Here is a 22705-nt window from a genome sequence, read left to right on the forward strand (position 1 = left end):
TGCTCCAGCTGGTGTGGGGTGATGTCACCAGTTCTGACCCTGGTGCACCAACCAGACCGCCCCAAGGCTTGCTGACATGTTCCCCTGGAAGAAATTCCAGAGGTTTGGCCCAGCTGTGCCCTTACCTGGCTGTGCCGGGACTCTCCGTACTTGCCGTTGAGGTTGGTGCGGTGGCAGTTCTTGTACCACCAGGCCCCTTTGTAGGACATGGCACAGTTGGTCACAGCAACATCATTGTCCCTGTCCTTGGTGGAGAAGGGGCGCCCCTGGTGATAGGTGAGGGAGTCTCCTGTGAAAAGAGGTGCTGTTAAAGGTGATGGAGTCTGAGTTATCTGGCCTTTTCACAAGGAAATTGGGATATTCTGGGTTTGTGGTAACCATTCCAATCAAAGGCTCAGACAGCTGGCAGTCTGGGGATAACGTTAACTGGAATTGTTCACAACTGGCTCATCTGAGGTCCTCTGCTGTCTGTTTAGGATCAGTGCAGACCGTAGCAAATCTTAGAGGCTTCTTGGCTTTGTCAGATAAAGTGCTTGGATATGTGTTTGGATCTGAATTGCAGTGTTTCAGAAATTAATTCAATCCCAAATTTTGGCATCCCTGACTTCCCAAGGCTTGGCTCTGCTATATAACTTCAGGATGCTTTCACCCTCCTTCTTTCCTGTTAGCCAAAGGGAGCTTTTTCTCTCAAAGGAGACCAGACATTCATCTCTTGAACCAAGATGCTTGGCCACCTTTTCTCTCTTTGGATAAGGAAAAGAAGCTTTTTGGAAGGTGTGTGATGTCTTATTCCACCAAAGCCTCTAACTTGATACTGGATAACTAGACAGCTTTCTTGTGAAAGAAAAGCCAGAGTAAAATATGGTGAATTGAATGATGTATTTACAGGAGACATTATAAATATGCTCCTTGGTAATCCCTAAGGACATATGAAGTGGACCCATGCTGGCTGGGTGCAATCCAGCCATGGAGGGACTATTACTGCCATCCTTGGCAGTAGGTTGGGTGCCTTGTGTCCTGGGATTTGAGGTTAGAGCAAGTGCTTTGTTATGCACCATCAAGATTCTTGTCACCTCTCTTCCAGTGGCAACTAACTGCTATTGAATAGGGAAATTCCTGCATCTTGGGTATGTTGTGGGGTTCCGCCTAGTACCTGTGAAAGTTCCATCATGGAGGCTTGCAGTGGGCATTTCTATCCCAGATAAAGGGTCTACAGCTGTACCCCTTCTCCCTTCTTGAGGAAGAGACCCCCTGTGCCCTCCCTCTGGCACCCACTCTCTTCTGGTGGGCAATTCTAACTCCTCTGAATCAACCAGGTAAGCAGGTGTGTCAGTGTCCTTGCAAAACTGGGCAGTGTTTGGCCTTTATGTGAGGAAATGACTCAGAGGGTTTCAGATTTTTCCATAGCTGTGGAAAGGCAATAAATACAGCCTCCAGCATGACATAAATAGCCAGCTGTGGCTATTGCCAAGTGAGATGACACCTCTGATGGTTGACCTGGTTATTTGAACAGCAATGTCTCTGATATTAAATATCTAATCCCCAATGGAAAATCCTTTGTCCTTAGTGGGATTTATCAGCCTGGTTTAAATGATGGACTGCAGGAAGGCAGAAAGGACTCTGGGCTTTTGTCTCACTGCTCTGACAAGTGAGATTTCATGTTGGGATTTCCTTTAGTGTCTTGGACCAAGCAGTCACAGGATTTCCCAAGACCCTTGCTAGCACTGAGGCTGTACCTGAAGTGCCATTGTAGTCCCCAATCCGCAGTTTGTAGAGGCTCCGGGAGTCGCCAATGGAGAACTTGTCATAGTAGGCATATGCTGCCTCCTGACCATCCCTCATGTCTATTCGCAGCTCGTAGCGCCCTTGGGATGTGATCTTGTGGATGTTGTCCAAGCCTGTCGAGACAGTGAAACACCCAGTGAGGCCTGGGGCCGGATCCGCTCCGTGAACAAACAAGGAAAGCTCTAGGCAAATAAAACAGTAGTGGGAAATGAGAGCAAGGAGAGGAATCAAAGAGCAGCAGCACTTGTGGTGAGTTTGTGTATCTCCTGGCACTGCTGGGTCTGAGCTCTCTGTCCCCACTCAAGCTTCACTTCCCTGTGTCTATGAGTGGTGGGTTCAAGGCCCTGCTGAAGCTTGGAACATTCAGCTGTTGAGCCTTGGTGTTACTTATGTTGTTGTTCAGCTCCCATACAAGCCAGAGTGTGTTTATGCTGCAGGTCCCTTTGGCTCACATTCAGGTTTTGGAGGAGCACACCCCGTTTCAGAGCTGTGCTGTCTGCCACTCACTCCTTTCCTGCTTTCATTGGACAGCTGACTTTCTGGCCACCAGTGCAACCTGTATGTTCAGGTTTTGGAGGAGCACACTCAATTTCAGAGCTGTGCTGTCTGCCACTCCTCCTTTCCTGCTTTCATTGGACAGCTGACTTTCTGGCCACCAGTGCAACCTGTAGTATTCCAATGGACAGTGATGGGTTTTGGTCCATGAAAACTGACAGCATACATACCCCTCTTCCCTCCTAGAGAGAACAAACTAGGGAGCTGCTAACCTTCACAGTGTGCCTTTATGTGCTGTTCCTCTGCATAAGCTCCTAAAGTGAAGGTCAGGGAATGAACAGAAGGAAAACTGTCTGAGGGAGAACGTAGAGGAATGTGGTGAAGGGCAAGGAGCCAACAGCTGACACAGTGCTTATGGAGCTTAGGTTTGACACATCAATGAAAGGCAACCAGGGAAGGTCATACCCAGCCAAAACTCATCCTCCAGGTTTCCAAAGCCAACCCGGTAATCTGCCCATTTCCGGAAGAAATCGGTCAGCCCGTTCTGCCGCCGCTGGAAGACCTGATGTGGAGGAAGACCAGGAGGAAAATCACAGTGATGGAAATGAGAAACAGCTTTGCCAGGCTTTGGACACACAAGGTAAAGATAATAATTTTTCTTTCCGTTGTGCCTTTTTCAGGGGAGAAAATTGCAATGCCCATCCAGTTAGTGTTAATTGCAGGCATGCAATTAATTCATGTGCAGGTGTAGAAACAAAGAGATAGTAGATAATGTCCAAAGCAAATTAATGGTAGAATAGGAAGGATTTGGCCTTCGAGGTTTCTGCCTTAACTAGTACATGGTTCCTCTGGTTTTCTAGCACGTAATTCTGCTTTGAGCTGGCTGTTTCTGTGATAGCCAAAGAGATGCTCTGAAACAGAGTGAGAGGGAAATTTACTGGCTAGAAATCAGCATTTGAGGAAGCCCATTTTTTCTGGTTTTGACTATACATCTAGCAGGGTTTTGTGTAATGTGTGTAAGAATTTGACATGAATAAGATCAAAGCACCATGGCATTATTTACTTACACTGTCAGTCCATCTACGTCAAGACAAGCAGTGTTTGTGCAGCTCAAATGCCAAACAGACATTTGTTTCTAAAGTTCTCCTGTGCAGACTCAATTGGGGTGAGACCTGACACCCTCCTTCTGCAGGCAGTGTGAATCACTCCCCGTGAAAGCTACCAGCCATTAATTTCATTTCTAGAACAATAAATCAGCTTCACTCACAGATTTTGCTCTCCAGAAGCACTGCAAACATGCCAAATAAATCAAAGGGCATTTCTCCAAGTGTAACTATTATTACCGGAGCGTGGGCCATTCCCTGCGGCGTGCGAAATGAAGCGTGCGGTGCTGAGCCTGCTGTCATTCCCGTGCTTTGCTGGTAGGGGCTCAGTTACTTTGTGGTGGGGACAACGTGCCCCATGGATACTCACAATCCAGCCACCCCCATCAGTGGTCATGTCGCAGTACACGGGCACCCGCTGGCTGAGGTCCCCGTTGATGGAGATGGTGTAGACCCCGCTCAGCGTGTCTCCGTTCATCAGGTGCTGGGCACAGTCCTGAGGGTTAGCAAACACACGTCCTCCTGAAAAATAAAATTAAAAAAAGTAAAATTCAAGCAGAGACATCTTTTCCCATGCTTCAGGCTCTACTAGCTACAATACAGGAAAAGTCTGTCTTGGCTTCTGCATTCCAAGTAATTCCATGAGGTGGTGAGACTTTATATCTGCTGTCGACCTCAGAGGACTTACTGGAAAAAAAAAGTGTGCATATATTAATTATTCTTCCATATGTCTTGTACTGGAAGGGTGCACAGTAACGTCACAATGAATGATGAGGGATGTCACTTCTTGGACCGTCTTTCTGTTCTGTGTCTGAAACCCTGGGGTTTAAGCTGTCACCAGCATATTTAGACAGCTGTGAAAATACCAAAAACCTGTTCTCCTCTCAGGACTGCCAGCTCTAATCAAGTTTTATAACAGTACTCATTCCAGGGGGATTCTCCTGATTCTGCATGCCCTTGGAAATGTTGGTGGACTTGTGCTGAGCTAATTGTCACTTGCAAGCTGAGCAGGAATGAGGCTGTGTGAGATGCTAGAGGTAGTTAGCATGGGCTGTGTGACTGTTCTACAGATGTTCTCTAATGAGGAAACATCTTATTTTGTGGTCAGAGTTTAGGAGAGTCTTAATTATGACAATTATTCTGGCAGTATTGGAATATCAACTCTGGGAACAATTTTTTCTTGTATAAGACAAAAGAGAGAAATAAAATACAGTTTTTTCTTTGGTGTTGCTACGTATGGATGATGGAATAAATGAGTGCAGAGCTGGCAATGTGGATGTGATTTTCAAGGATGTCTCTGTAACAAACGGAGAAGGTGTGAGGGGCCTTCAGATCTGTGCTGTGCATCCATCACAGTTGTGTAGTGCCCCATAGGACCAAGGCACAACCCTTGTCTGTTGCTTCCCACTTGGGTGTATTCCCCCCACCTGTGACCTGAAGACTTGAAAGTCATTGCTGTGTCCAAATGTTGAAGTTCCTCTATTTTTTTCTCCCCATCTTCATGGTCTGTAGCACAGCCTGGTGAGACATTGTTTGTATTTTATAGTATCCAACAATGAAAACTTTTTCAACAACAACCACTTTGGGCTCCCCTGAGCTCTGTGGAGATTGCTTGTTTCTTAATTTATATTCATGTCTTTAAGAGCCAAGGAGACCTTGAAAGACATTTCAAACCACTATAAATTATAAATACTGTATCTGTTTCTTCCTTTTGTCTCATCTGTATACAATTCCCCAAGAACCTTATGCAAACATGAAACAAAAGAGGCTGAGCTATTAATAAGTTAGGGGGAATAGAAGAACCCCGGGATGTGTACTTTAAGCAGAAGGAAGCAAAACAGTTTAAATTAAGCCTGGGTGGCTTTTTTTTTTTTCCCTTAAAGACAAGTCCTTGTTCTCTGCAAAGTGCCTTGATGCATTGCCAGAGTAAACTGAATTGCAGATCTGGATGCTCTGATGAGAGATGCTGTCCATGGATTTCATTGCCTTGGTGATAGCTCCTGGTTGCTTCTGTCTCATCAATATTGGGGCAAGTGGGGAGAAACGGACTTGTTGCTAATGCCTATCTTCATCTTCAAAGCAAATTGTGTGTTTGATGCTCCATCACCTGAGAATGGGAACTCATGGTGCTGAGGTCTGACACTTCTGTTTGATGGAAAAGGTGCTCTCCTTGCCTGACCTAAGTGTGTTTCTGCTGCTTTATCCCACTTGAGAAGTCATTCCCATGCAGCTTCATCCCTGACTCCCAAGCAGCCTCAAAGATTACCTATCTTTTTCTACCACCTGCCTGAATTGTACTGGATTTATGCACATGTGTAAGAGGCAAAAACAACAGGAAAGCATGTTTTGTAGATGTATTAGAGAAGTAATTTCTTTTTTTGTTGATGTAAATAGTTTCTGTTATCTCTTAAAAGCAGGTGAAGAGACCTTTGAAGAGACCAATGTAATTGAGATGGAGAAGTGTATCCAGCGCTGATTCAAAGAAAATTCTCCTAATTTAAGAATTAAACTGGCAGCACAGATGGGAGGAATTTTGGTGGACATCATCTGGAGACTTCTCAGTACTGTTGATGCCCAGGAAAAATATGATTGGATTGAGCCCTGAACAAGATGCATTCTGTCTGTAAGTGCCCTGGCCTAGCCATGCTTTTCAAAGAGGATCAGGGACAATTTGCTTTGCATAACTTCTGTTAGGAATGGTTGCAGAGGATGGGAGCAATGGTGACATTCTCATGCAAGCTTCATTCTTGAAAGCGTAAGTGTTCTGTCTCTGAGGGTCGTGGTGACTGTGGATGCCCACCTTTTCATTTCAAAACAAAACCATTCCCATTACTTTAGTGCTTTAGTCGATTGTGAATCCTCTGGAATGAGAGTGGGGAGGAATAATGGAATTAAACAAAGTGCTGGCTCTGCTGTCTGTGACTCCACTGGTGGTGGTGGAGATGCACCTGCTTGATATTTCCAGGGATACCCCAACCCTGAAAACTTTCAAGGTCAAATTCAACAGAGCTCTGAGCAACCCGATCAAGTTGAAAATGACCCTGCTCACTGCAGGGGGATTGAACTAGATGACCTTTAAAGATTCTTTCCAACCCAAAGTATTTCTGATTCTTTGATATTTGTGAGCAATCAGATCATGTCCACAGCATGGAGACACTGGCTGGGTCCTCTCCCAGGGCCATACCTGTTGATATGTGTTGCTGATTTTAGTGGGTGTTTTTTCCTCTGTTTATGCACTTGAGGATGGACATGGGCAAAGCAAAGGGCCTGTCAGATGGTTCCTGGCCTGAAGCTCAAATCCCTTTGCCCTGGCCTGGGTCTTGTGTTTGAACCATAGATCCTTCAGCCATTAAATTTTTGTAGCAAAGCAGCACCGTGAGTCACAGCATTGTAAGTACCTCTTTGTGGATGAAGAAGGAATGCTGCCTGAGGAGGGAAAGTCCCTAAGAGCAGTCCATTCCTACCAGCATGAGATGTGGGCCAGGCTCCAGCTGTCATGGGTGCAGTGTGAGCCTCACCTGTGGTGAAGGTGGTTGAGATGAGGCCGCTCCGCATGGCGTTCTGGGCAGCCTGCAGGTGCACCGTGTACTCCGTGGTCTCAGAAAGCCCCTCCAGACGGATCCACGTGTCCTCAGCATCCACAATCAGCTCCTGTACATGGGTCCCAGAAGGAGGCAGACACCAAGAGCAACAGATGAGAAAAGCGATGGGGAGCCTAAAGAGCAAGTGAGGAGGGAAGGGAAGCCACAAACTACTGCAGCCCTTGGAGCCTGGCTGAGGAGCATTGCATGACTGCTGAGACCCCTGGACTGAGTGAACGTGAGATCAGCCAATATAAACAACATTTCAGAATGGTTTGGGTGGGGAAAGCAACCTGGTTTGGAGATGGATTTAAATATTTGCAGTCTGTGTCCTCTGTCAGCTGGGTCTGTTGGGACCTGTGTGCCTTCAGTACAAGACGTGACTGATTGCCCAAGCAGTGCAAGAAATTGAGCTGGCCAAACCTGGTTATCAGCCAGTTTTGACTCCCTTGATTCCTGTCATATTAATTTTTCTGGTTGTTGGCCAGTGCCACACAGCATTATCAGACCCCTTTTGCAAAGCTATTATCCTCTGGCTGCTCCAAGCCAATCACACCAGCAAAGGAAATCAGACTGTTTGCCATGACATATTTCTGATAGTGTTGGTGCAGCTCCTCCAGACAGGCAGATGTGGACACACTCATTATATAATCAAATGTATTGTATTGCAGAATTAATTAGCTGTCTGTGCCTATCTTCGTTTTTGCAAGAAGGGCAAATGGCCTTTTTAGCATCTCTGCAGAATAATATTCTCCTGCCTCAGCTTGCTTGTGTTTCACAAGCTGAGAATTGCCCCTGTTCCTCCAATCTTTCCAGGTAACCCCTCTATGCCCAGACCAGTAGGTGTGCATCAACATTTTCCCTTAGGCAATCTCTTGTTGCTTTTTCCTGTCATCCTGCTTAGCAGGAACTAGTGTCTGCCCTTCTGGCCTCCCTGAGCCACTGAGCCTTGTTCTTTTGCTCTGTTTGGCTTCTCCTGCTTATTTTAACACGGTCTTATTGTTCCCTGACTGAAGGAGCTCTTTGGTGCGAGGGCTCGCTCACCTTGCGGCTGCCGTCGGTGGACCTGTAGGTCATGACGTAGTTCTCGATCTCTCCCAGGGGAGGAACCCAGGACAGCAGGGCGCTCCGTCGCGTGACCTCGCTGGCTGTCAGATTTGTTGGAGGATCCAAAACTGCAAGAGTGGACAGGGACACAGGGAAGAGCAGTTTCTCACGCAACCACCTCAACCCTGCTTCCCGACACAGTACACCGGGATTCAACCTTGCAGCACTGAGCCACAGCCCAAAGACCATCTTCACCCTCAGTTTCAAGACCTCATCACCCATCCCCAGTCTTGAACAAAGTTCTGCAAACCCTCTAGAGGTCCTTTTCTACCTGTGTGCCACCTTAAGGGTCACAGCTGTGAAATTCATGTGCTATGGGACCTGTCAAGCAAAATGGGTTGTCGTGTTCTTCTGGACTATGGCCTTGGGCAAAAAAAAGACCTGGTCGGGGGTCTGCTCAGGAAGCCACAGCCAGGGGAAATCACCAAAAGGGAGGGAGGGAGGGATGGATGGATGTCAAAAGAGTGTAAATAATGGTTGATGCTTGTTGATCAAAATTGTGTTCTTGTGCTGTGCCCTGCACTGGTATTTGGGATTGCTGTTTGTGTCCTTTTGGCACGTGGCTACCTCCACACCCCAAGGGTTATGTAACAAGAGCTTTGGCTCAGCCTTGCTGGCTGCTTTTCCAGGGGCTGGGTGCATGGCTGGGGATGAGGAGTGAGGGCAGTGGTTGTACGTACGAGTGGTGAAGTTGGTGCTGATGGTCTGGCTGGTGAGAGGCCCGCTGGTGGCATACATAGACACTGTGTAGGTGGTACTGGGCAGCAGGTTGGTCAGCTGGTACTCCTGGTTGTCTCCATCCACGAGAATTGTTTCTCCTGCAACTGTAAGAAAAAAAAGGGATGAGTTATTGTAGATATTCAAGGCGATGCTCCAAAATGTGTCTCTGGATATGACCTGTGCAGCAGCTGAGCTGTAGTGGTGCTGTTCAGTCTGAAGGGTGGTCTGATTTTTCCCACAATCCCTATAAAAACCCAAGGCAAGGGCTCCTCCCCTTCTCCCTCTGTGAAGGGCACCCAGTGAGCCCTGGGCTTTGGGGGTGAGCTGAGTCAGAGCCCTGGTGTACCTGCACGGCGGGTAAGGATGAGGACATAGCTTTCCACCTCTGCCAGCGGCGGGTTCCACTGCAGCAGCGCCTCGGTGGGAGTGATGTTGGTGGCCGTGACCCCCAGGGGGACATCCATGGCTGTGTGGGACAGAGATCCAGAGAGTCAGAGGCATTAGGAGACTGGACTATGAACTGGAAGGGCTTCTTGTGGCATATTGCTCTATGTCCTACCCTGACACATGTGCCTGCACGGGAGTTAGTGCTGCCCAAGCTAGAATGCAGAGATGTTGTAGCTTGTGTTACTCTGCTTTTTGGCTGCTCTTCCACTCTTTTCTAATGCCCAGTCTGCCTTGTTAGGGCTTTTCTTTAGGCTTTGAGGAGTCTGGGGATAGCAGAAGGTTTTATTCTTGCAGCAGATGCTTTTTGTGACAGGGCTTCCCTAGGGATTATTTCTGGAAATCTGTACTCTGTTTGGAAAAGGTTGTCATGATTGCCCAGCATCATGTTTCTGGCTTCGCTCTGCCTGGTACACAGGTTTATCACTTTTACCCATGACTGCCCATGCATGTTTGGGATAAAGTTTGCTGAGACATACTTCAAAAGCCCACACTGAGCCCTTGTGAGCCCTGCTTATCATTTCCAGCTTGTATCCAGCTGGTGTGAGGTCCAGCTTGTTCTCAGTCACCTGAGACTGGGACTGCCAGCCCTGGGCAGGGCTGGACCTGACACTGTTTGATTGTTCCCTGCCCACCAAGAGCTCCTTCCCACCTGTGTAGGCAGTGATGGAGGCCAGCTCACTCTCCTCCCGGCCCCGCACGCTCTTCACCTCGATCTCATACTTGGTGGCAGGCTGCAGGTCCTGGAGGGCGTACTCGGTGGCATCCCTGGGGATGGTCATGCTGTCTGTCCTTCCTGCAGAGATGGAGCCAAGAGCTCTGACATCACGGCTGGCCCCATCCCTGGGGCTCAGGAGGGGCTTGGGAGGGGAGGGCAGTTCCACAAGACACTGGAGGTAACTGGGTTTTGTGCCTGCAGGTGCCCTGCTGTGTGCCCATCACTCTGCTGGCCGGGCCTTTCCAGCATCACTGACAAAACTAGGGCCAAGGGAGATGAGGTAGGTGAAGCAGATGAGGGAGCTGGGATTTCAGGATTGAGCCCTGAATTTAACCATCTCTGGGGAGGGCACGCTGCTGGGGGGCCACTCTGTGTGCCCCTCTGTGCCGAGCTGGCTGCGGTGGTCCCTTCCCATCCTCATCCCAGTCACCCCATCCTCTGCCCTGGAGCCAATCCCAGTTATTGGTCATTTTCCCCAAAGCACTGGGATGCTGCCTGGGTGAGGATGTGGCTTGCTTGGGCCAGCGGGTGGAGGGAAGGCTGGCAGCTGTGAGCTCAGGGCACGAACAGGAGTGCTCTGGCCCGTTACCTTCAGCAGCACGGTAGGATATCCTGTAGTGGTCAAAGGCAGCGATGGGAGCGCTCCAGTAGACCATCATGGACTCCTGGGTGACATTGCCCACCCTGAGGTCCTTTGGTGCATCGATCCCTGGTGAGACGGAGCACAAAGAAAAGCTGTGGGAGGCAGGTCCACTCCCCATGCCCCCGCCTGCCCTCCCCGGTGCTGCCCCGTGCCTGGGGGGGGGTGTCCCGTGGTACCTGTTGTGATGGAGCCCACGACGGGCTCAGAGCTGATGGAGCCGTGCACGGCCACCAGTGACACCAGGTACTCTGTGGAGGGCTGCAAGCCCGTCAGGCTGGTGTGCCTGCGGGTGCCGTCCAGTGTGACCTGCTGTGCCTCCTCCTCCTCATCCCGGGGGCTGTAGGTGAGGATGAGGCGGTCTGCTGGTGGGGATGGGTCACTCCATGTGACATTCACACTGGAGGATGTCAGCTGGGAGAAGTGCAGCTGTGAGATGGGCCGAACACCTGGAAGATGGAGAGGAGAGATGCAACCCCAACTGTCTGCAGATCCTTGCCTCTGCATTTTTCCCAGTGCTTGAATGGGAAGTACTTAAAAGAGTATTTCTTAAATACTTAAATCTTAAAAGATCTGGGCTCTCCATTGATCTGAAACTCTGCTGGGATCAACCAGCAGAACCAGGAGGGGGGAAATGGTGCTTCTCTCAGCTCCACCTGCAAACATCCTCCATCCCAGACCCACAGAGTGGGTGATGGAAGTGTCCCACTGCAGATGGTATATGTTGTCTGCACTTCATGACTGCAGACTTTTCAGCCAGAGGTCCTTGTGAGGTCCCCCAAGGCTTCATTTCTTCTTCTTATGGGCTCACAGGCCACCCTGACCACAGAGGACAGCAGAGGGCTGTCTGTTTTCCCCAATTCTGTGTTGTCCAGCAGAGCAAGTGTGTTCAGTGCTTCTGTCCACAGGGATTGTGCCACCACATTGGTAGGGCCATCCTCCTTTTGAGGTCAACTGCTCCTGTGTGGACACATTGACCACAGCCCTCCTCCCCATCACCACCTCAAGGGTTTTGTTGCCAGGGACGCCGTGGGCTGGCAGAGATGCCAACAAGGTCTGTACCTTGCCCCCACCCCAGCTTGTGTTTCTCTACCTGTGAAGGCATCCACGGTGGCCTCCAGGCTCTGCTGCCGGCCCCTCTCCGCGATGATGGAGATGGTGTACTCTGTCCCGGGCTCCAGCTCCGAGAGGGTGAGCTGTGACTCGTCCCTGGACACTGTCACTTCAGAGGCCATTCCTGAGGCGGGGGTGAAGGTGATGCGGTAGTGGTCGATGGGACCCGTGGCTTTGGTCCAAGCCAGTGAGATGGATGTCTCAGTGGAGGCTGTCACCAGGAGGTCCCGGGGGCTGTCAAGCTCTGTGGAAGAGGGTTGGTGCAGAGCTTTGTCCCCATGCACACACTGTCCTATGGGGGCATCTGAGCCATAGCAGCCAGCTGTGCTTGGAGCAGGCAGCGGGGCCAAACTCACCAGTCCTGGCATTCATGGTCGCTGGCACGCTCTGCTGGCTGTCCATCACGGCTGAAATCCCAATGCCATACTCCGTTCCTGGCACCAGATCTACCAGGGAGTGCAAAGAACACGACAGGGTTTGAGAGCAGCACCTGGCAGGGTGACCTCAGGCTGTGTGTGACCCCTTCTTCCACCTCCCACAGGTGGGGGCACAGGAGGGCCCTCCAGGGCATCCCTGGGGTTAGCAGCTCTCCCACAGGTCAGCAGTTCCTCTGCACATTGTAGAAGAGCTGAGTCTTTTCAAAAAGCCCTGTCAATGCCTTTGGACAGGGAATGTGGGTTATTTTAGCTCAGAAACAAGCCGTTTTTAAAAGTTGTTGCTGAGGTCTGCTGCAATTGCTGGCGGTGAGACAGAAGCTCTTGTGTGTGTGAGCTGAGATGGGAATGACAAAGTAGCTGTATTTTTTTCCAAAGTGATGCAACATCAAATATTGTCACAGGGCTGGTGTCTTGGAGAGAAATAAACTATGCAGAGTAAATGAAATGCACATTAATTGAGAAAGGTGCAGTCCTTCTGGGAGCTGAATCAAGCCCTGTTCTTTAGGGTGGACCTATCCTGAGGTGCCTCTCTCAAGGAACTTGGGAATTGAGCTCATCCAGCTCCTTTCCTCTTGCACTGCTTTATCTCCATGGAATATCTCTTGCCTCTGCCTGTCACTTCTGCTTGGCTGCTGGTGGCTTTATTCCCCTCTTCCCTGTGCTTCATGATCTTTCCCACAAAGCTAGAAAAAGCCATGAACTTTCCAGCTCAGCCTCACCGTGCCTTGCCCTGGGGCAGCATCCCCTGGAGCCACCAAAACCTTTCCCAAGAGGTCAGGAGAGAGGGGGAAACTCTCCTCCCCTGCTCTTCTCTTGCAGTTTTGGTGATGAGGAGAAGACAGACCCCCTTGGCCCTGCTCAATAAGTGTCAGAAGTATTCTGGAAAGAATAGCCTGGCAGAAGGGAAGGAGAAGGACAAAATGAGCAGGAGGATATAAAGCTTTTCTCTCCCAGCTCTTTTGGGATAAGCAAAATTATGGTTATTTCTGTGCAAATGCTGATTTTTAATAGAGACTATTAGGGTCAGGGCCAGGCTTGCTGCACTTTTTAAAGTGTAAATCTTTTATAAACTCTGCTCAGTGCCGTTCCACACTGCTTTGCAGTAGATGAGATTGGCTGAAAGAATTACTGGTTGCTTTCCTGCCATGGATCCCACAAGATCCTGGGTGACTGGAAAAAAACCCCAATGGGTTTTGCACAACGTCCCACAAGACTGGAGGACACGACTACTCTGTACATAACTGAGCTATGGGAGAGGCTCATGTGCCATGCACACTATGACTGTCATAGCTTTTTCTCTTTTTTCTCCCTTTTTTTTTTTTTTTTTGCTAGCAGAATGGCTTTTTCATTATTTTATGCTATGACTAGGTTGTTTGTTTTTGTTTTTTTTTAATTGGTTTGTTTATGGCATAGTACATTGGGGACTAGAAGCAATGCACTTGAGCAATGATGTAGGCACCATATAAAAATCACTCTCTACAACTGACTTAAGAATCTGCATCTCTGCAGCTTGCTCTGGTTGGGTTTCTTGCAGCCTTGCCTGAGTTTGGAAGAGGCTTGGCAACTTTTTTAGTTTTATTGAGGAAAAACAAGAGACTTCAGGCTGCCATATATTCCAAGGCAAGCTCAAGTCAAGCTATGGATATCATCTCAGTCTTTGTCACTGTTGTGCCTCTGCCCAGGGAGGGGGATTTGGCCCATTTTAATGCTTCTTCTCACCTAGAAAGCCAATAAATGTCCTAAAGGAAAGCTAGCAGGAGTCCAGCACTGAGTCTCTGAGCTCATCCTACTTCTCCCCACGCATCCTCATCAAGAACACAGAACAAACCAGCCCTGACGTTTTTCTTCTTTCTGCATTCCACATTTTTCAAGATAACTGCTCTAATTGCCTTGCTGCCCTCCAGCCTCTCTTGTGACTCTGCTGCTGTGCCTGTAACTTTACTTTTGGCTTTCCCACTGACCTTTCTCCTATAACTTCATATGGTAGATTCCTGAGCCATGGAAGGTCCTGGGAAGGCTGAGAGTCAACATGGAAGAACCTGGTGTCCTCCCATACTGATGAACTTCAAGAGGAATGAGAGAACATTTTTGCATATAATTATTTTCTTTGCTCAAAATATGCCAGCAGAGCAGCAAATCCATGAGGTAAGCAGTTCTAGTCAAGAAACAAGGAAATCACATCTCACATGGTGCTTTGCTGTGTTGCTGCATAAGGTGTTTGGGGCTTTCCTGGCAGTGGGAGATGGGTGGTGTTTGCAGCCCCTATGCTGGCCTGAATAATGTACCACTTAAAGGCGTTGCTCAAAACCAGCATCTCTAGATTTGGGTCTGCTTTGAGCCCAGTTTGGAAAAAGGCACAAAACTCGGGCAGCCTGGCTCCCCATCACTGCCCACGGGGCATCATCACCCATGGCGCTTTCCAAACAAGCAAAAAAGAGAAGGGTGAAATAATATTTCCCTGAAATAATGTTTTAGATCAGCCTAAACAGACTTATTCCCATTTCTCCCTTTGCTCCTTGCCAGCTCTATTTGCCACCTGGACAGATCCTTGCTGCAGGTGCATTACTTGGAGGCGCACCCAGACCCACAGGGGAAGACGAGCTCTATCCCAAGGAAAACCTTCTCTCCAGTAAATAGCAAACTCCAAAACAACCTCAAACTTGTGCCAGCACGAGTGCAACTGAGTCTTGGTGCTGATTTGGGATCTCCTTTGCCCTAGCTGCTGCAGAGGAGGGCGAGGAAGGGCGCACGCATACCTGCGAGGGTGGCGCGGGTGGTGGGACCGGCGTGGCGCGGCACCAGGAGCTCGTGGTAGTGCTCCCCGGCCAGGGTGCTGTAGACCACCCTGTAGCTCTGTGCCTCGGCCTCGCTGTTGTCCCAGGCGAGCTCGAGGCTGGCGGGGCTCCGCGAGCCCACCCGCAGGTTCTTGGGGGCGTCGATCTCTGCGCAACACAAGGGAGAGAGGCACGGTCTCAGCGCCTTGCCTCGGCAGCGAGGGGTGTCACTGTCATATTCTCTGGAAAAATCCCAGGATTTTCTCCTGGGAAGCTGAGAAACCTCAGTTTCTCCCTGTTTCGCCGCTTCGGAATGCGGTCTGGAGATGGTTTTCCAACATGTGAATTGTTTTTACTTAATGACCAATCACAGCCAGCTGTGTCGGACTCTGAGGAGTCAGTCACGAATTTTCATTATCATTCTTGTTAAGCCTTCTGATGTATCCTTTCTCTATAGTTTAGTAGTTTATCATATCATAATCAGCCTTCTGAGAACATGGAGTCAGATTCATCTCTTCTCTTGTCCTAAAGACCACAGAGGGGTACCTGGGTGGGATATCCAGGAGGTCCCCTCCTCCCCAGAGCATGTCCTGGCAGGAAGGGCCAGAACATTTGCTCTCACCTCCTGCTCAGCACAGGCTGTGAGATGCCACCCAGGAGGATGATGCAGATGCTGGGCACTCGCAGCATGCTCGGTAAACTGGTTTGGCAGCTAGCTCTATGTTATTTCAGAAAGAAAACTCTTTCCCCTCGTATTAGAGTAAAAGAAACTGAGACACTGTGAATAAGACAAAAAGGGCTCTGTAGTAGCCATGCATTGGCCTGAACTGCTCTTAGAAGAAAACCATGAGCATCTTTACAGGCTCATTCACACTCAGACACTGCCCAAAGGGTTTGTTTATTGGTGCTGCTTAGGCTGTGTACTGAATCTGCTCTGGTTTGCCCAATAAACTCCTCCAGTGAGCAACAGCTGGGGCTGGGCACCAGTGGACAGTGGGTAATGGTGATGGATCTGAGTTTGGTGGGGGGTGTTTTTATGTTGGCTTATAGAAATAAAGCAAGGAAGGCCAATGCAGCAAATCAGCTGGGGTAAGCATCTCATCTGAAATATTTATCTACAGAGATATGTACACACACAATTCACGTACCACAGTTATTACAGTAGGAGCCTCGTATCCAGCAGTAACGTACATGACAATTTATATACCGTAAACCAGCACGGAAATACACACTCTGACTCCTCCTTTATGGCATGGTAAATTAAATCCCTTAGCTATCTGCAGGCTTAACATTAATTCAAGTTTTACTGACCAATTAGGGTGTTCAGAGAAGACATAAATAACCATGTTCCTGGATGTGCTGGCTTCAGCTGCTTGACTGCTGCTTCCTTGGTCAAGGCACCTGCCTTGGCTGATGATGCTGAGTGGGAGCGAATGTCCCCTTGAACTCAGACCTGGGCTGAACATTTTGGTGCTTTTGAGAGTTCTGCATTGAGCTATGGGTGCTCCTAAGGATGTAAACTGCTGAGTTCTAGAGTTCTAAGCTGTGGGTCTGAAGGGGCACTGGAGCTGGTGGGGATGTGTGTCCCAGGCAGCTTCAGCCGTGATGCTGCAGCAAAACATGGACAAGATGGGGTTGGCTTGGGGTTTATCATCTGAATATGGGGGGATGGAGTCCATCCATGCCTCATCACTGGATATGGGATCACCTGGACTGCCCTGGGGATTATATGAGCATCTCTGTGGGGCACAGGGCATAAAGAGGACCTTTTGCACTGGACATTTAGTGGCTAAGCAGCCACTAGCAGTAGGGGTGGGGGCAGAGGGCCATTGTAGGGTGTGTATTTTAGGGTGAGCTGGACCATTTGCTCCGCCTTGGTCTCTGACGGGATGCAAGGCACCTGCATTCAGGTGTCAGCATTTACACCTGCATCTTAACCACTGTGTTTTTCATCCCACTTCTCCCAGCACACCACATTAAACCCCAGCTGACTCGCGCCAGGAGAAAAAGAGGTATCACTAACCCCAGCTGCAAAAACCCCTCCGTTTTTCCTCCTTGTTGCAGCACAGCCCATCTGCCGACAGCAGCAAGCCCGTGCTTGCCAGAGGCTCAAAAACTCCCACCACCTCTCCCAGCAAGGCCGGCTAGCTACCTGTGGCGAACTGGGCAAAGGCTGGCCGGCTCTCGTTGGCACCCCGGAGGGCGCTGACGGCGAGGTGGTAGCGGGCGCCGGGGCGCAGGGCCTGCAGGGAGTACTGGCTGAGGGGGGGCTGCAGGCGGAAGGTGGTCCTGCCGCCCTCCCCGTCCGCCAGCCCGTACTTCAGCAGGATGGCGTCCACCTTGGCGCGCGGCGGCGTCCACTCCACGAAGGCCACCGTGTCGGAGACGTCCCGCACCAGGATCTGCGTCGGGCCGTCGATGACTGCGGAGGAGCGGAGGGGGGAAAACGGGCACCCGTTATTTTGGGGGAGTTGGATGGGGACAGCAAGCTTCAGGGATGCTTCAGGCTGACCTTCAAAGCGGCTGGAATTGGTGTTTGGGGACACGGGCAAGAGGCGTGACCCTGACCCCAAAATACTTATAGCAGGTGTGGTCCTCATGGGTGCCCAGTCCCTTGTCCCAGTCTCCTGGCTCTTTCCTGAACCCTCTCCACTTTCTGCAGACACAGCAGCTCTCTCATTGGCACTCATTACAGCCATAATGCAACTCATGCCCTTCTCTTGATCTGGCTGTCAAAAATTATTCCTCTTTGACTTTTTAAGGATATAAAACTCCTATATCTAACTGCAACACTTTTTTTGCTCTTAGACAGTTGCTTGTACTTTTGCACTGAAAAAAACATCATTTTCCTTTGTGCCCAGCTCTTCAAACTATCAAAAAAACTTTTATTGGTGTTCCTCTATGCAATTTACTCTTTTCTGAGCTTTTCCATCATTGGCAAAATTTATCAGCAACAGTATTATGTCTTTTGAAAGGTGTTGACAACGTGTTAAATAACGTGGGGCCAAGGACAAGATCCAAGTGTTGAGAACTGAGGAATGTCTCTAGAAATGTTCCTGCTTTGGTGCCAGCTCCTGGTTTGTCCTTAAACTGAGGAATCAGCTCATAAAGCTGTTGGTGTCTTGGCAGTGGGAAGAGAGGAGAAAATGCAACTGCTCTGGTGAATCTTCATAACTAGCTGGGTGTGGGGCTATGGTTGGTGTCCAAAAAAACCTTTCAGATAAAAGGTTTTTAGAAAAAATTCATACCAGGGGTCTATTGGGAGACCTTTTTGGACATTTCTGCTATTTTTTTTTTTGGCAGAGATTTGGGCCCTTCCTTCCTCCACACCCCCAACACTCAACCTTTGGACATCCTGGGCTCAAGGCTGGCTGATGGATGCTTTGAGTCCAGCAGGACTTAATCACTACATGGATGGATGGATGGATGGATGGATGGATGGATGGAGCCAAGCCTTGCCATCACTCCTGTGCCATGACAGTGCTCATGCATGAAGCCTGCTGGGCAGCCTGTTTTACCACTTAGATGATCACAAGGTGGCTTGAAAAAGCCCACTTTGGTTCTGAAATTCAGACTATACCATATATACACATACCTGACATAATGACAGTATATAATAAGGGCCTGCTGAATGCTGCACCTCAGAGTTGGAAGTTCTGGGGCACCAGCACGTGGGCAGGGATGGGAAGGACCTGGCGGGGGGATGGTTAGAAAAGGACATGGGGGAATTTGGTGTAGTGAGGTGAGGTCTGTGGGCAAAACATCAGAGGTAGGAGCACAGCTGGCAGTCCCAGTGTTCAGGGAGGAGCTGGCTGTCCAGCTTGGCCAGGACCAGGTCATGCATACCCTCAATCTCCAATTGCTTCATGCTCTCCAGCCATCCAGGTGATCCACATCTACTTAGCTCTGTGGCATAAACATGCCTTTGCTGCCTGATCCTGGCACAAGATGTTGAGGAAGAGCAAGGGTGGTGGGGATAAAGCTCTGGGGGTGCTGTAGAGGAAGGCAGACACGCCAGCACAGGGATGCCTTCACAGAGCACAGATCCTGGAGCCCACCGCTCCACCTGCACTCCCTGCAAAGGTCAGCCCTTGAGTTTGAAGTACCAGCTTCTATTTTTGCTGACTTGCCAGGGAAAGGAAGTTTCTGGCTTGACCAGGAGATGTCTCTATTAAGCCACGTCGAGCTGAACGCTGAGGCAAAGCAGGAGGAGAGGGCTGTGCGGGGGAACTCAGACCTGCAAAAGGTGCTGCTGTGGAGGGACCCTCCCCTCGCTCCCACCGCTGCCTCAATTAGCAGCACCTTATTACAGCCCTCCGGCAGCTATTTAAGTGCTGTTTCCTCTCGGAACAGCTCAGGTGGAGCTAGTAGACCTCTGCCTGGCTTTCAAGGCAGACCGCAACAGATCTGGTGTGAAGAGCCTCTTCTCCCCCGTGAGCTCTGCCCATCACTGCATCTCCTTCAGCAAGAAGACCCAGCGGAATTTCCTCTGATCTAGAGGAAGGACCAGTGAGTGGGCAAACAAATTGGTTAGGAAGGGACATGCTGCTGCTCCTGGCTCCCTGCCCTGCTGCCTGATTTGCCTGAATAGGTGGGAATTGAGGGCATTTAGTGGCACAAAAGCGGGTGGGAATTTTAATCTGTTATATATGGGTCAGTAATACATTTGTAGATATATTTCTTGAGGGCATCCAGCCTCCAAAATGTGAGATTAGAAGAGAAGAATAATTTATCCAGATATACAATAAAAGCAGAACTGAGTCTTCACTCCCAACCCCATTAACCTCACCACGGTTTTTGCACTTGTGACAATTTAGGAGAGAGAGGCACAAAATACTGCACGAAGAAGCTGTGGCTGCAATGTTTGCTGCAAGGTCCATCCCTGCCCATGGGACTTTATTTTTGGGACCAAGCCCTGGGCACTGTTGTGCTGCCCCCAGGTGAGGCTCACTCACGGGTCGAGACGCTGTCGGAGGTGGGAGGGCTTCTGGCTTGTTCCTTCAGGGCCACGACGGTGACAGTGTACTCCTCCCCTGGCTTCAGCCCCGTCTGGTTGAAGGTGGTGACGGTGCTGGGGAGCTGGGCGATCACACCACCCTCGTTATTCTGTCAGGGAATGAAACAAGCATTAGCCCTCCCCCACCAAGTGGTGTTTTTTGGGGGGACTGATGCACACACAGGAGGTGCCCCCCACGTTGCATCCTTCCACAGCCCGCTCTGCATCCCCAGATCATCTTGGCACACCCCACCATGGAGGGAGAAACCTGGGATGAAGTCACCCACCAAGTACTCGTGTTGTTGGGCTGCAAAATCCTCCCCATCCCTCCTCCCTCCCCAGCTTCTGTATATTTGTGCCTCTGCTGTTCAGAAAGAGGAAGGATGATTAAACCAAAGCCTTGGCTAGACTTGTTTTCCCTGCTCTTCAGGTGCCAGGAGCCTTTTGTTGTTGATGTATAGGTATGAAGCTGTGAGGTCTTTATTTTGCTGTCACCTGCTTTTTAGCAATCTTTAGTACACTCATTTATGCCTTGTGGTTTTGCCCTGAAAAACTGCAAGGCTTTAAACAACTGCACATGTCACCTTTCCTGCCAGTGCTTGGACAAAGGATCTTTTCTTGCTGCTGTCTTCACTAATAACATGCTAAACAAATCTTTGCACATAACTCTCAATTCATATTCATCCCTTTTCTCATTAAACAGGAAACCTTCCATTTTAGCCATCAGTTACCATTTTACCTTTCCGAATTTTCTTTGCTAAATCTGTCTTCTCTTTGTCTTTTCCCCACCCCATCCCCAGTGCAGGCAGCAGATGGGCAATCCTGCCTGACCCAGCTTTTGTGGGGGTGAGAGCATCACAGAGACCATGGAAGGAGATGGGAAGAGCTCTGCAGGAAGCTGAGGACCAAATTAGCATTTCCTCACCCAGTTTTTGGGAAGAGAGGGGGGTCATTTTTTCTCACAGAGGTTGTGGTGGTGCAGTTATAACTCTCTCGTTTTTAGCCTTTGGGAATGGGTTTTGGGTTTGTTTGAGGTGTGGCAATGTTTTGGCATGCAAGCCTGCTTGCAGGGCAGTAAAGGACACAACACCCTCTGCCTAATTTTAGGGGAAAAGGTGATGATAGAGACTAAAGAGAGGCCAATTTTGGCAGCTGATGGGCAGGAACATGCCTGTGACTCTATGTCTTAACTCAGGGATTTGAGAACTTTAAAGCCCAGTGAGCTACATCCCTTCCCTACCCAAGACCCTGCATTCAGGAACAGCCATCATTTTGCATTTTGTCTGCCTTTAAATCCCAAAATGTTGCCATGTACTTTTAAGTTTAGGCTTAAAAACAGAAAAAAGAACCAATGGTTTGCATTTACTTGCTTCAGGGGGATGCTGTTCAGCTTAATTCCTAGTAATAGTGAAATGTTTGAAAGAGCTGTTTTTTCCTACCAAAAGCTTCTCTCTGATATTGCTACATTTTTCAGCCTTAATCCTGAATGATCACCTGATGGTGACTGCAAATTATCCCAGGGTCTGTACCTGCATTACATGAGCTTCAACTTCTGACACAATTTGCATGTGGATGTAGCCAACATCACATCAATAATCTCCCAGCAACTCTTTGGAAAGGAGAGAATTGAGTTATTTAAAGCAATTGAGCCCTTGCTTTGTGCTGTGCAATGATACTTCATAGTTAAGAGCATTTAAAACTTTGGGGCCAAATTCTGCAGTTCTCCACTGCCCAGAGCTGCCTTTGATTCCAGTGAAGGTTTTATACAAGTGAAAACATCATAATTGAGCCCTTAATCAGCATTTCTTTTACTGCTGGGGCTTGAATACTCTTGTAAAGAGGCTCCATGTACAATTGAAGCTATACTTATGGCTAAATGGTGTAGAAATTATGAATATAGATTAAATACTCGATGTACAATTTTTGTTGCTGCGCACAGAAAAATACGGGGTATTTAGGGCAACATTTTTATCCTTTCATCTTTTCTGGCACGATTTCTACCTGCTCGTCACTGCGATTAAAATTCCATGGCAGGAATTAACTGTGCGTGTGACTCGGGGGTGCTGAAGGTTGTTGTCTGAGAGCCAGCAGCTGCTCGCTTTGATCCAAGCTGCTTTGGGGAGCTTGATGTAGAGAGCAGGGCGAGGAGGAGGAGGAGGAGAAAGACTCATTGGGAAGGAAAAAGAGGGTGCAACAACAAGAGGCAGTGAGGCTGGAAGGTTTCTTTTCATATCATTGGATTTTTTTTTTTGGGATATTGCTTTGAGGACACGCATGTTTTGACACAAAAACTAACGGGGAAATGCAGGCTGGCAGTGTCTGGGGAGTCTGATGTGCAGCACAGAAATGGCAAACACGGGCTGGGTGTTTTGGGAAGGGGGTGATTGGAAACGGATTTCGGGTGCACTCACAGGGCGCTGCCAGGGTACACCCTGCAGTGCCGTGGGTGTGGCAGCAGTACCTTGGGGATGAAGCTGATCTCCCAGCCGTCGAAGGGGAAGGAGAAGGGCTCCCACTGCACCTCTGCCGTTGTCTCTGTGATGGTCTTGAACTTCAGCCCCTGCGGTGTGGCGAGGTCTGGAAGGGAGCAGGGGTGGTGAGCAGAGTGGGGCGGGTGTGCACCTCCTGCTGTCCCCACCCTGCTCCCTGAGGGTATTTTGTTATCTGGGCAATGAAAACAGGGAAACTTTTGGTATCTGTTAGCAAAATTCCTTTTTCCCTGCTCCATGTGGGTTGGAGGGAAAAGAGGGAAGTGCCTGGACCTGTGGACACTGAGGCATCATCCCACTGCA

At 49.3% G+C, this 22705-nt stretch overlaps 1 protein-coding gene and 2 long non-coding RNA genes across 4 annotated transcripts in view; 2 read left to right on the forward strand and 1 right to left on the reverse strand.

The window, feature by feature from the left end:
* TNR (tenascin R) overlaps positions 1 to 22705 on the reverse strand; it is a 33481-nt gene that overhangs the window by 5064 nt on the left and 5712 nt on the right. For both annotated transcript variants that reach the window (XM_039730251.1, XM_039730249.1), the window contains 17 exons: positions 22375 to 22490; positions 19873 to 20023; positions 17070 to 17339; positions 14900 to 15085; positions 12063 to 12152; positions 11687 to 11950; positions 10773 to 11042; positions 10543 to 10662; positions 9888 to 10031; positions 9138 to 9257; positions 8752 to 8895; positions 8009 to 8139; positions 6902 to 7034; positions 3754 to 3905; positions 2746 to 2842; positions 1737 to 1898; positions 126 to 289 (listed from right to left, as the gene is read on the reverse strand). In XM_039730251.1, the coding sequence (XP_039586185.1) occupies positions 126 to 289; positions 1737 to 1898; positions 2746 to 2842; positions 3754 to 3905; positions 6902 to 7034; positions 8009 to 8139; positions 8752 to 8895; positions 9138 to 9257; positions 9888 to 10031; positions 10543 to 10662; positions 10773 to 11042; positions 11687 to 11950; positions 12063 to 12152; positions 14900 to 15085; positions 17070 to 17339; positions 19873 to 20023; positions 22375 to 22490 (2714 nt within the window). The remainder of the gene's footprint in view (positions 1 to 125; positions 290 to 1736; positions 1899 to 2745; positions 2843 to 3753; positions 3906 to 6901; positions 7035 to 8008; positions 8140 to 8751; positions 8896 to 9137; positions 9258 to 9887; positions 10032 to 10542; positions 10663 to 10772; positions 11043 to 11686; positions 11951 to 12062; positions 12153 to 14899; positions 15086 to 17069; positions 17340 to 19872; positions 20024 to 22374; positions 22491 to 22705) is intronic.
* Positions 1780 to 8458, forward strand: LOC120512210. The gene is made up of 4 exons (XR_005629961.1): positions 1780 to 2034; positions 2768 to 2920; positions 5798 to 6006; positions 8066 to 8458. It is a non-coding gene; the product is annotated as an uncharacterized LOC120512210 (long non-coding RNA).
* Positions 18812 to 21819, forward strand: LOC120512211. The gene is made up of 3 exons (XR_005629962.1): positions 18812 to 19426; positions 19735 to 19857; positions 20714 to 21819. It is a non-coding gene; the product is annotated as an uncharacterized LOC120512211 (long non-coding RNA).

Source organism: Passer montanus, unplaced genomic scaffold (genome assembly GCF_014805655.1).
Source record: "Passer montanus isolate IOZ18808 unplaced genomic scaffold, ASM1480565v1 scaffold71, whole genome shotgun sequence".
NCBI lineage: Eukaryota > Metazoa > Chordata > Aves > Passeriformes > Passeridae > Passer > Passer montanus.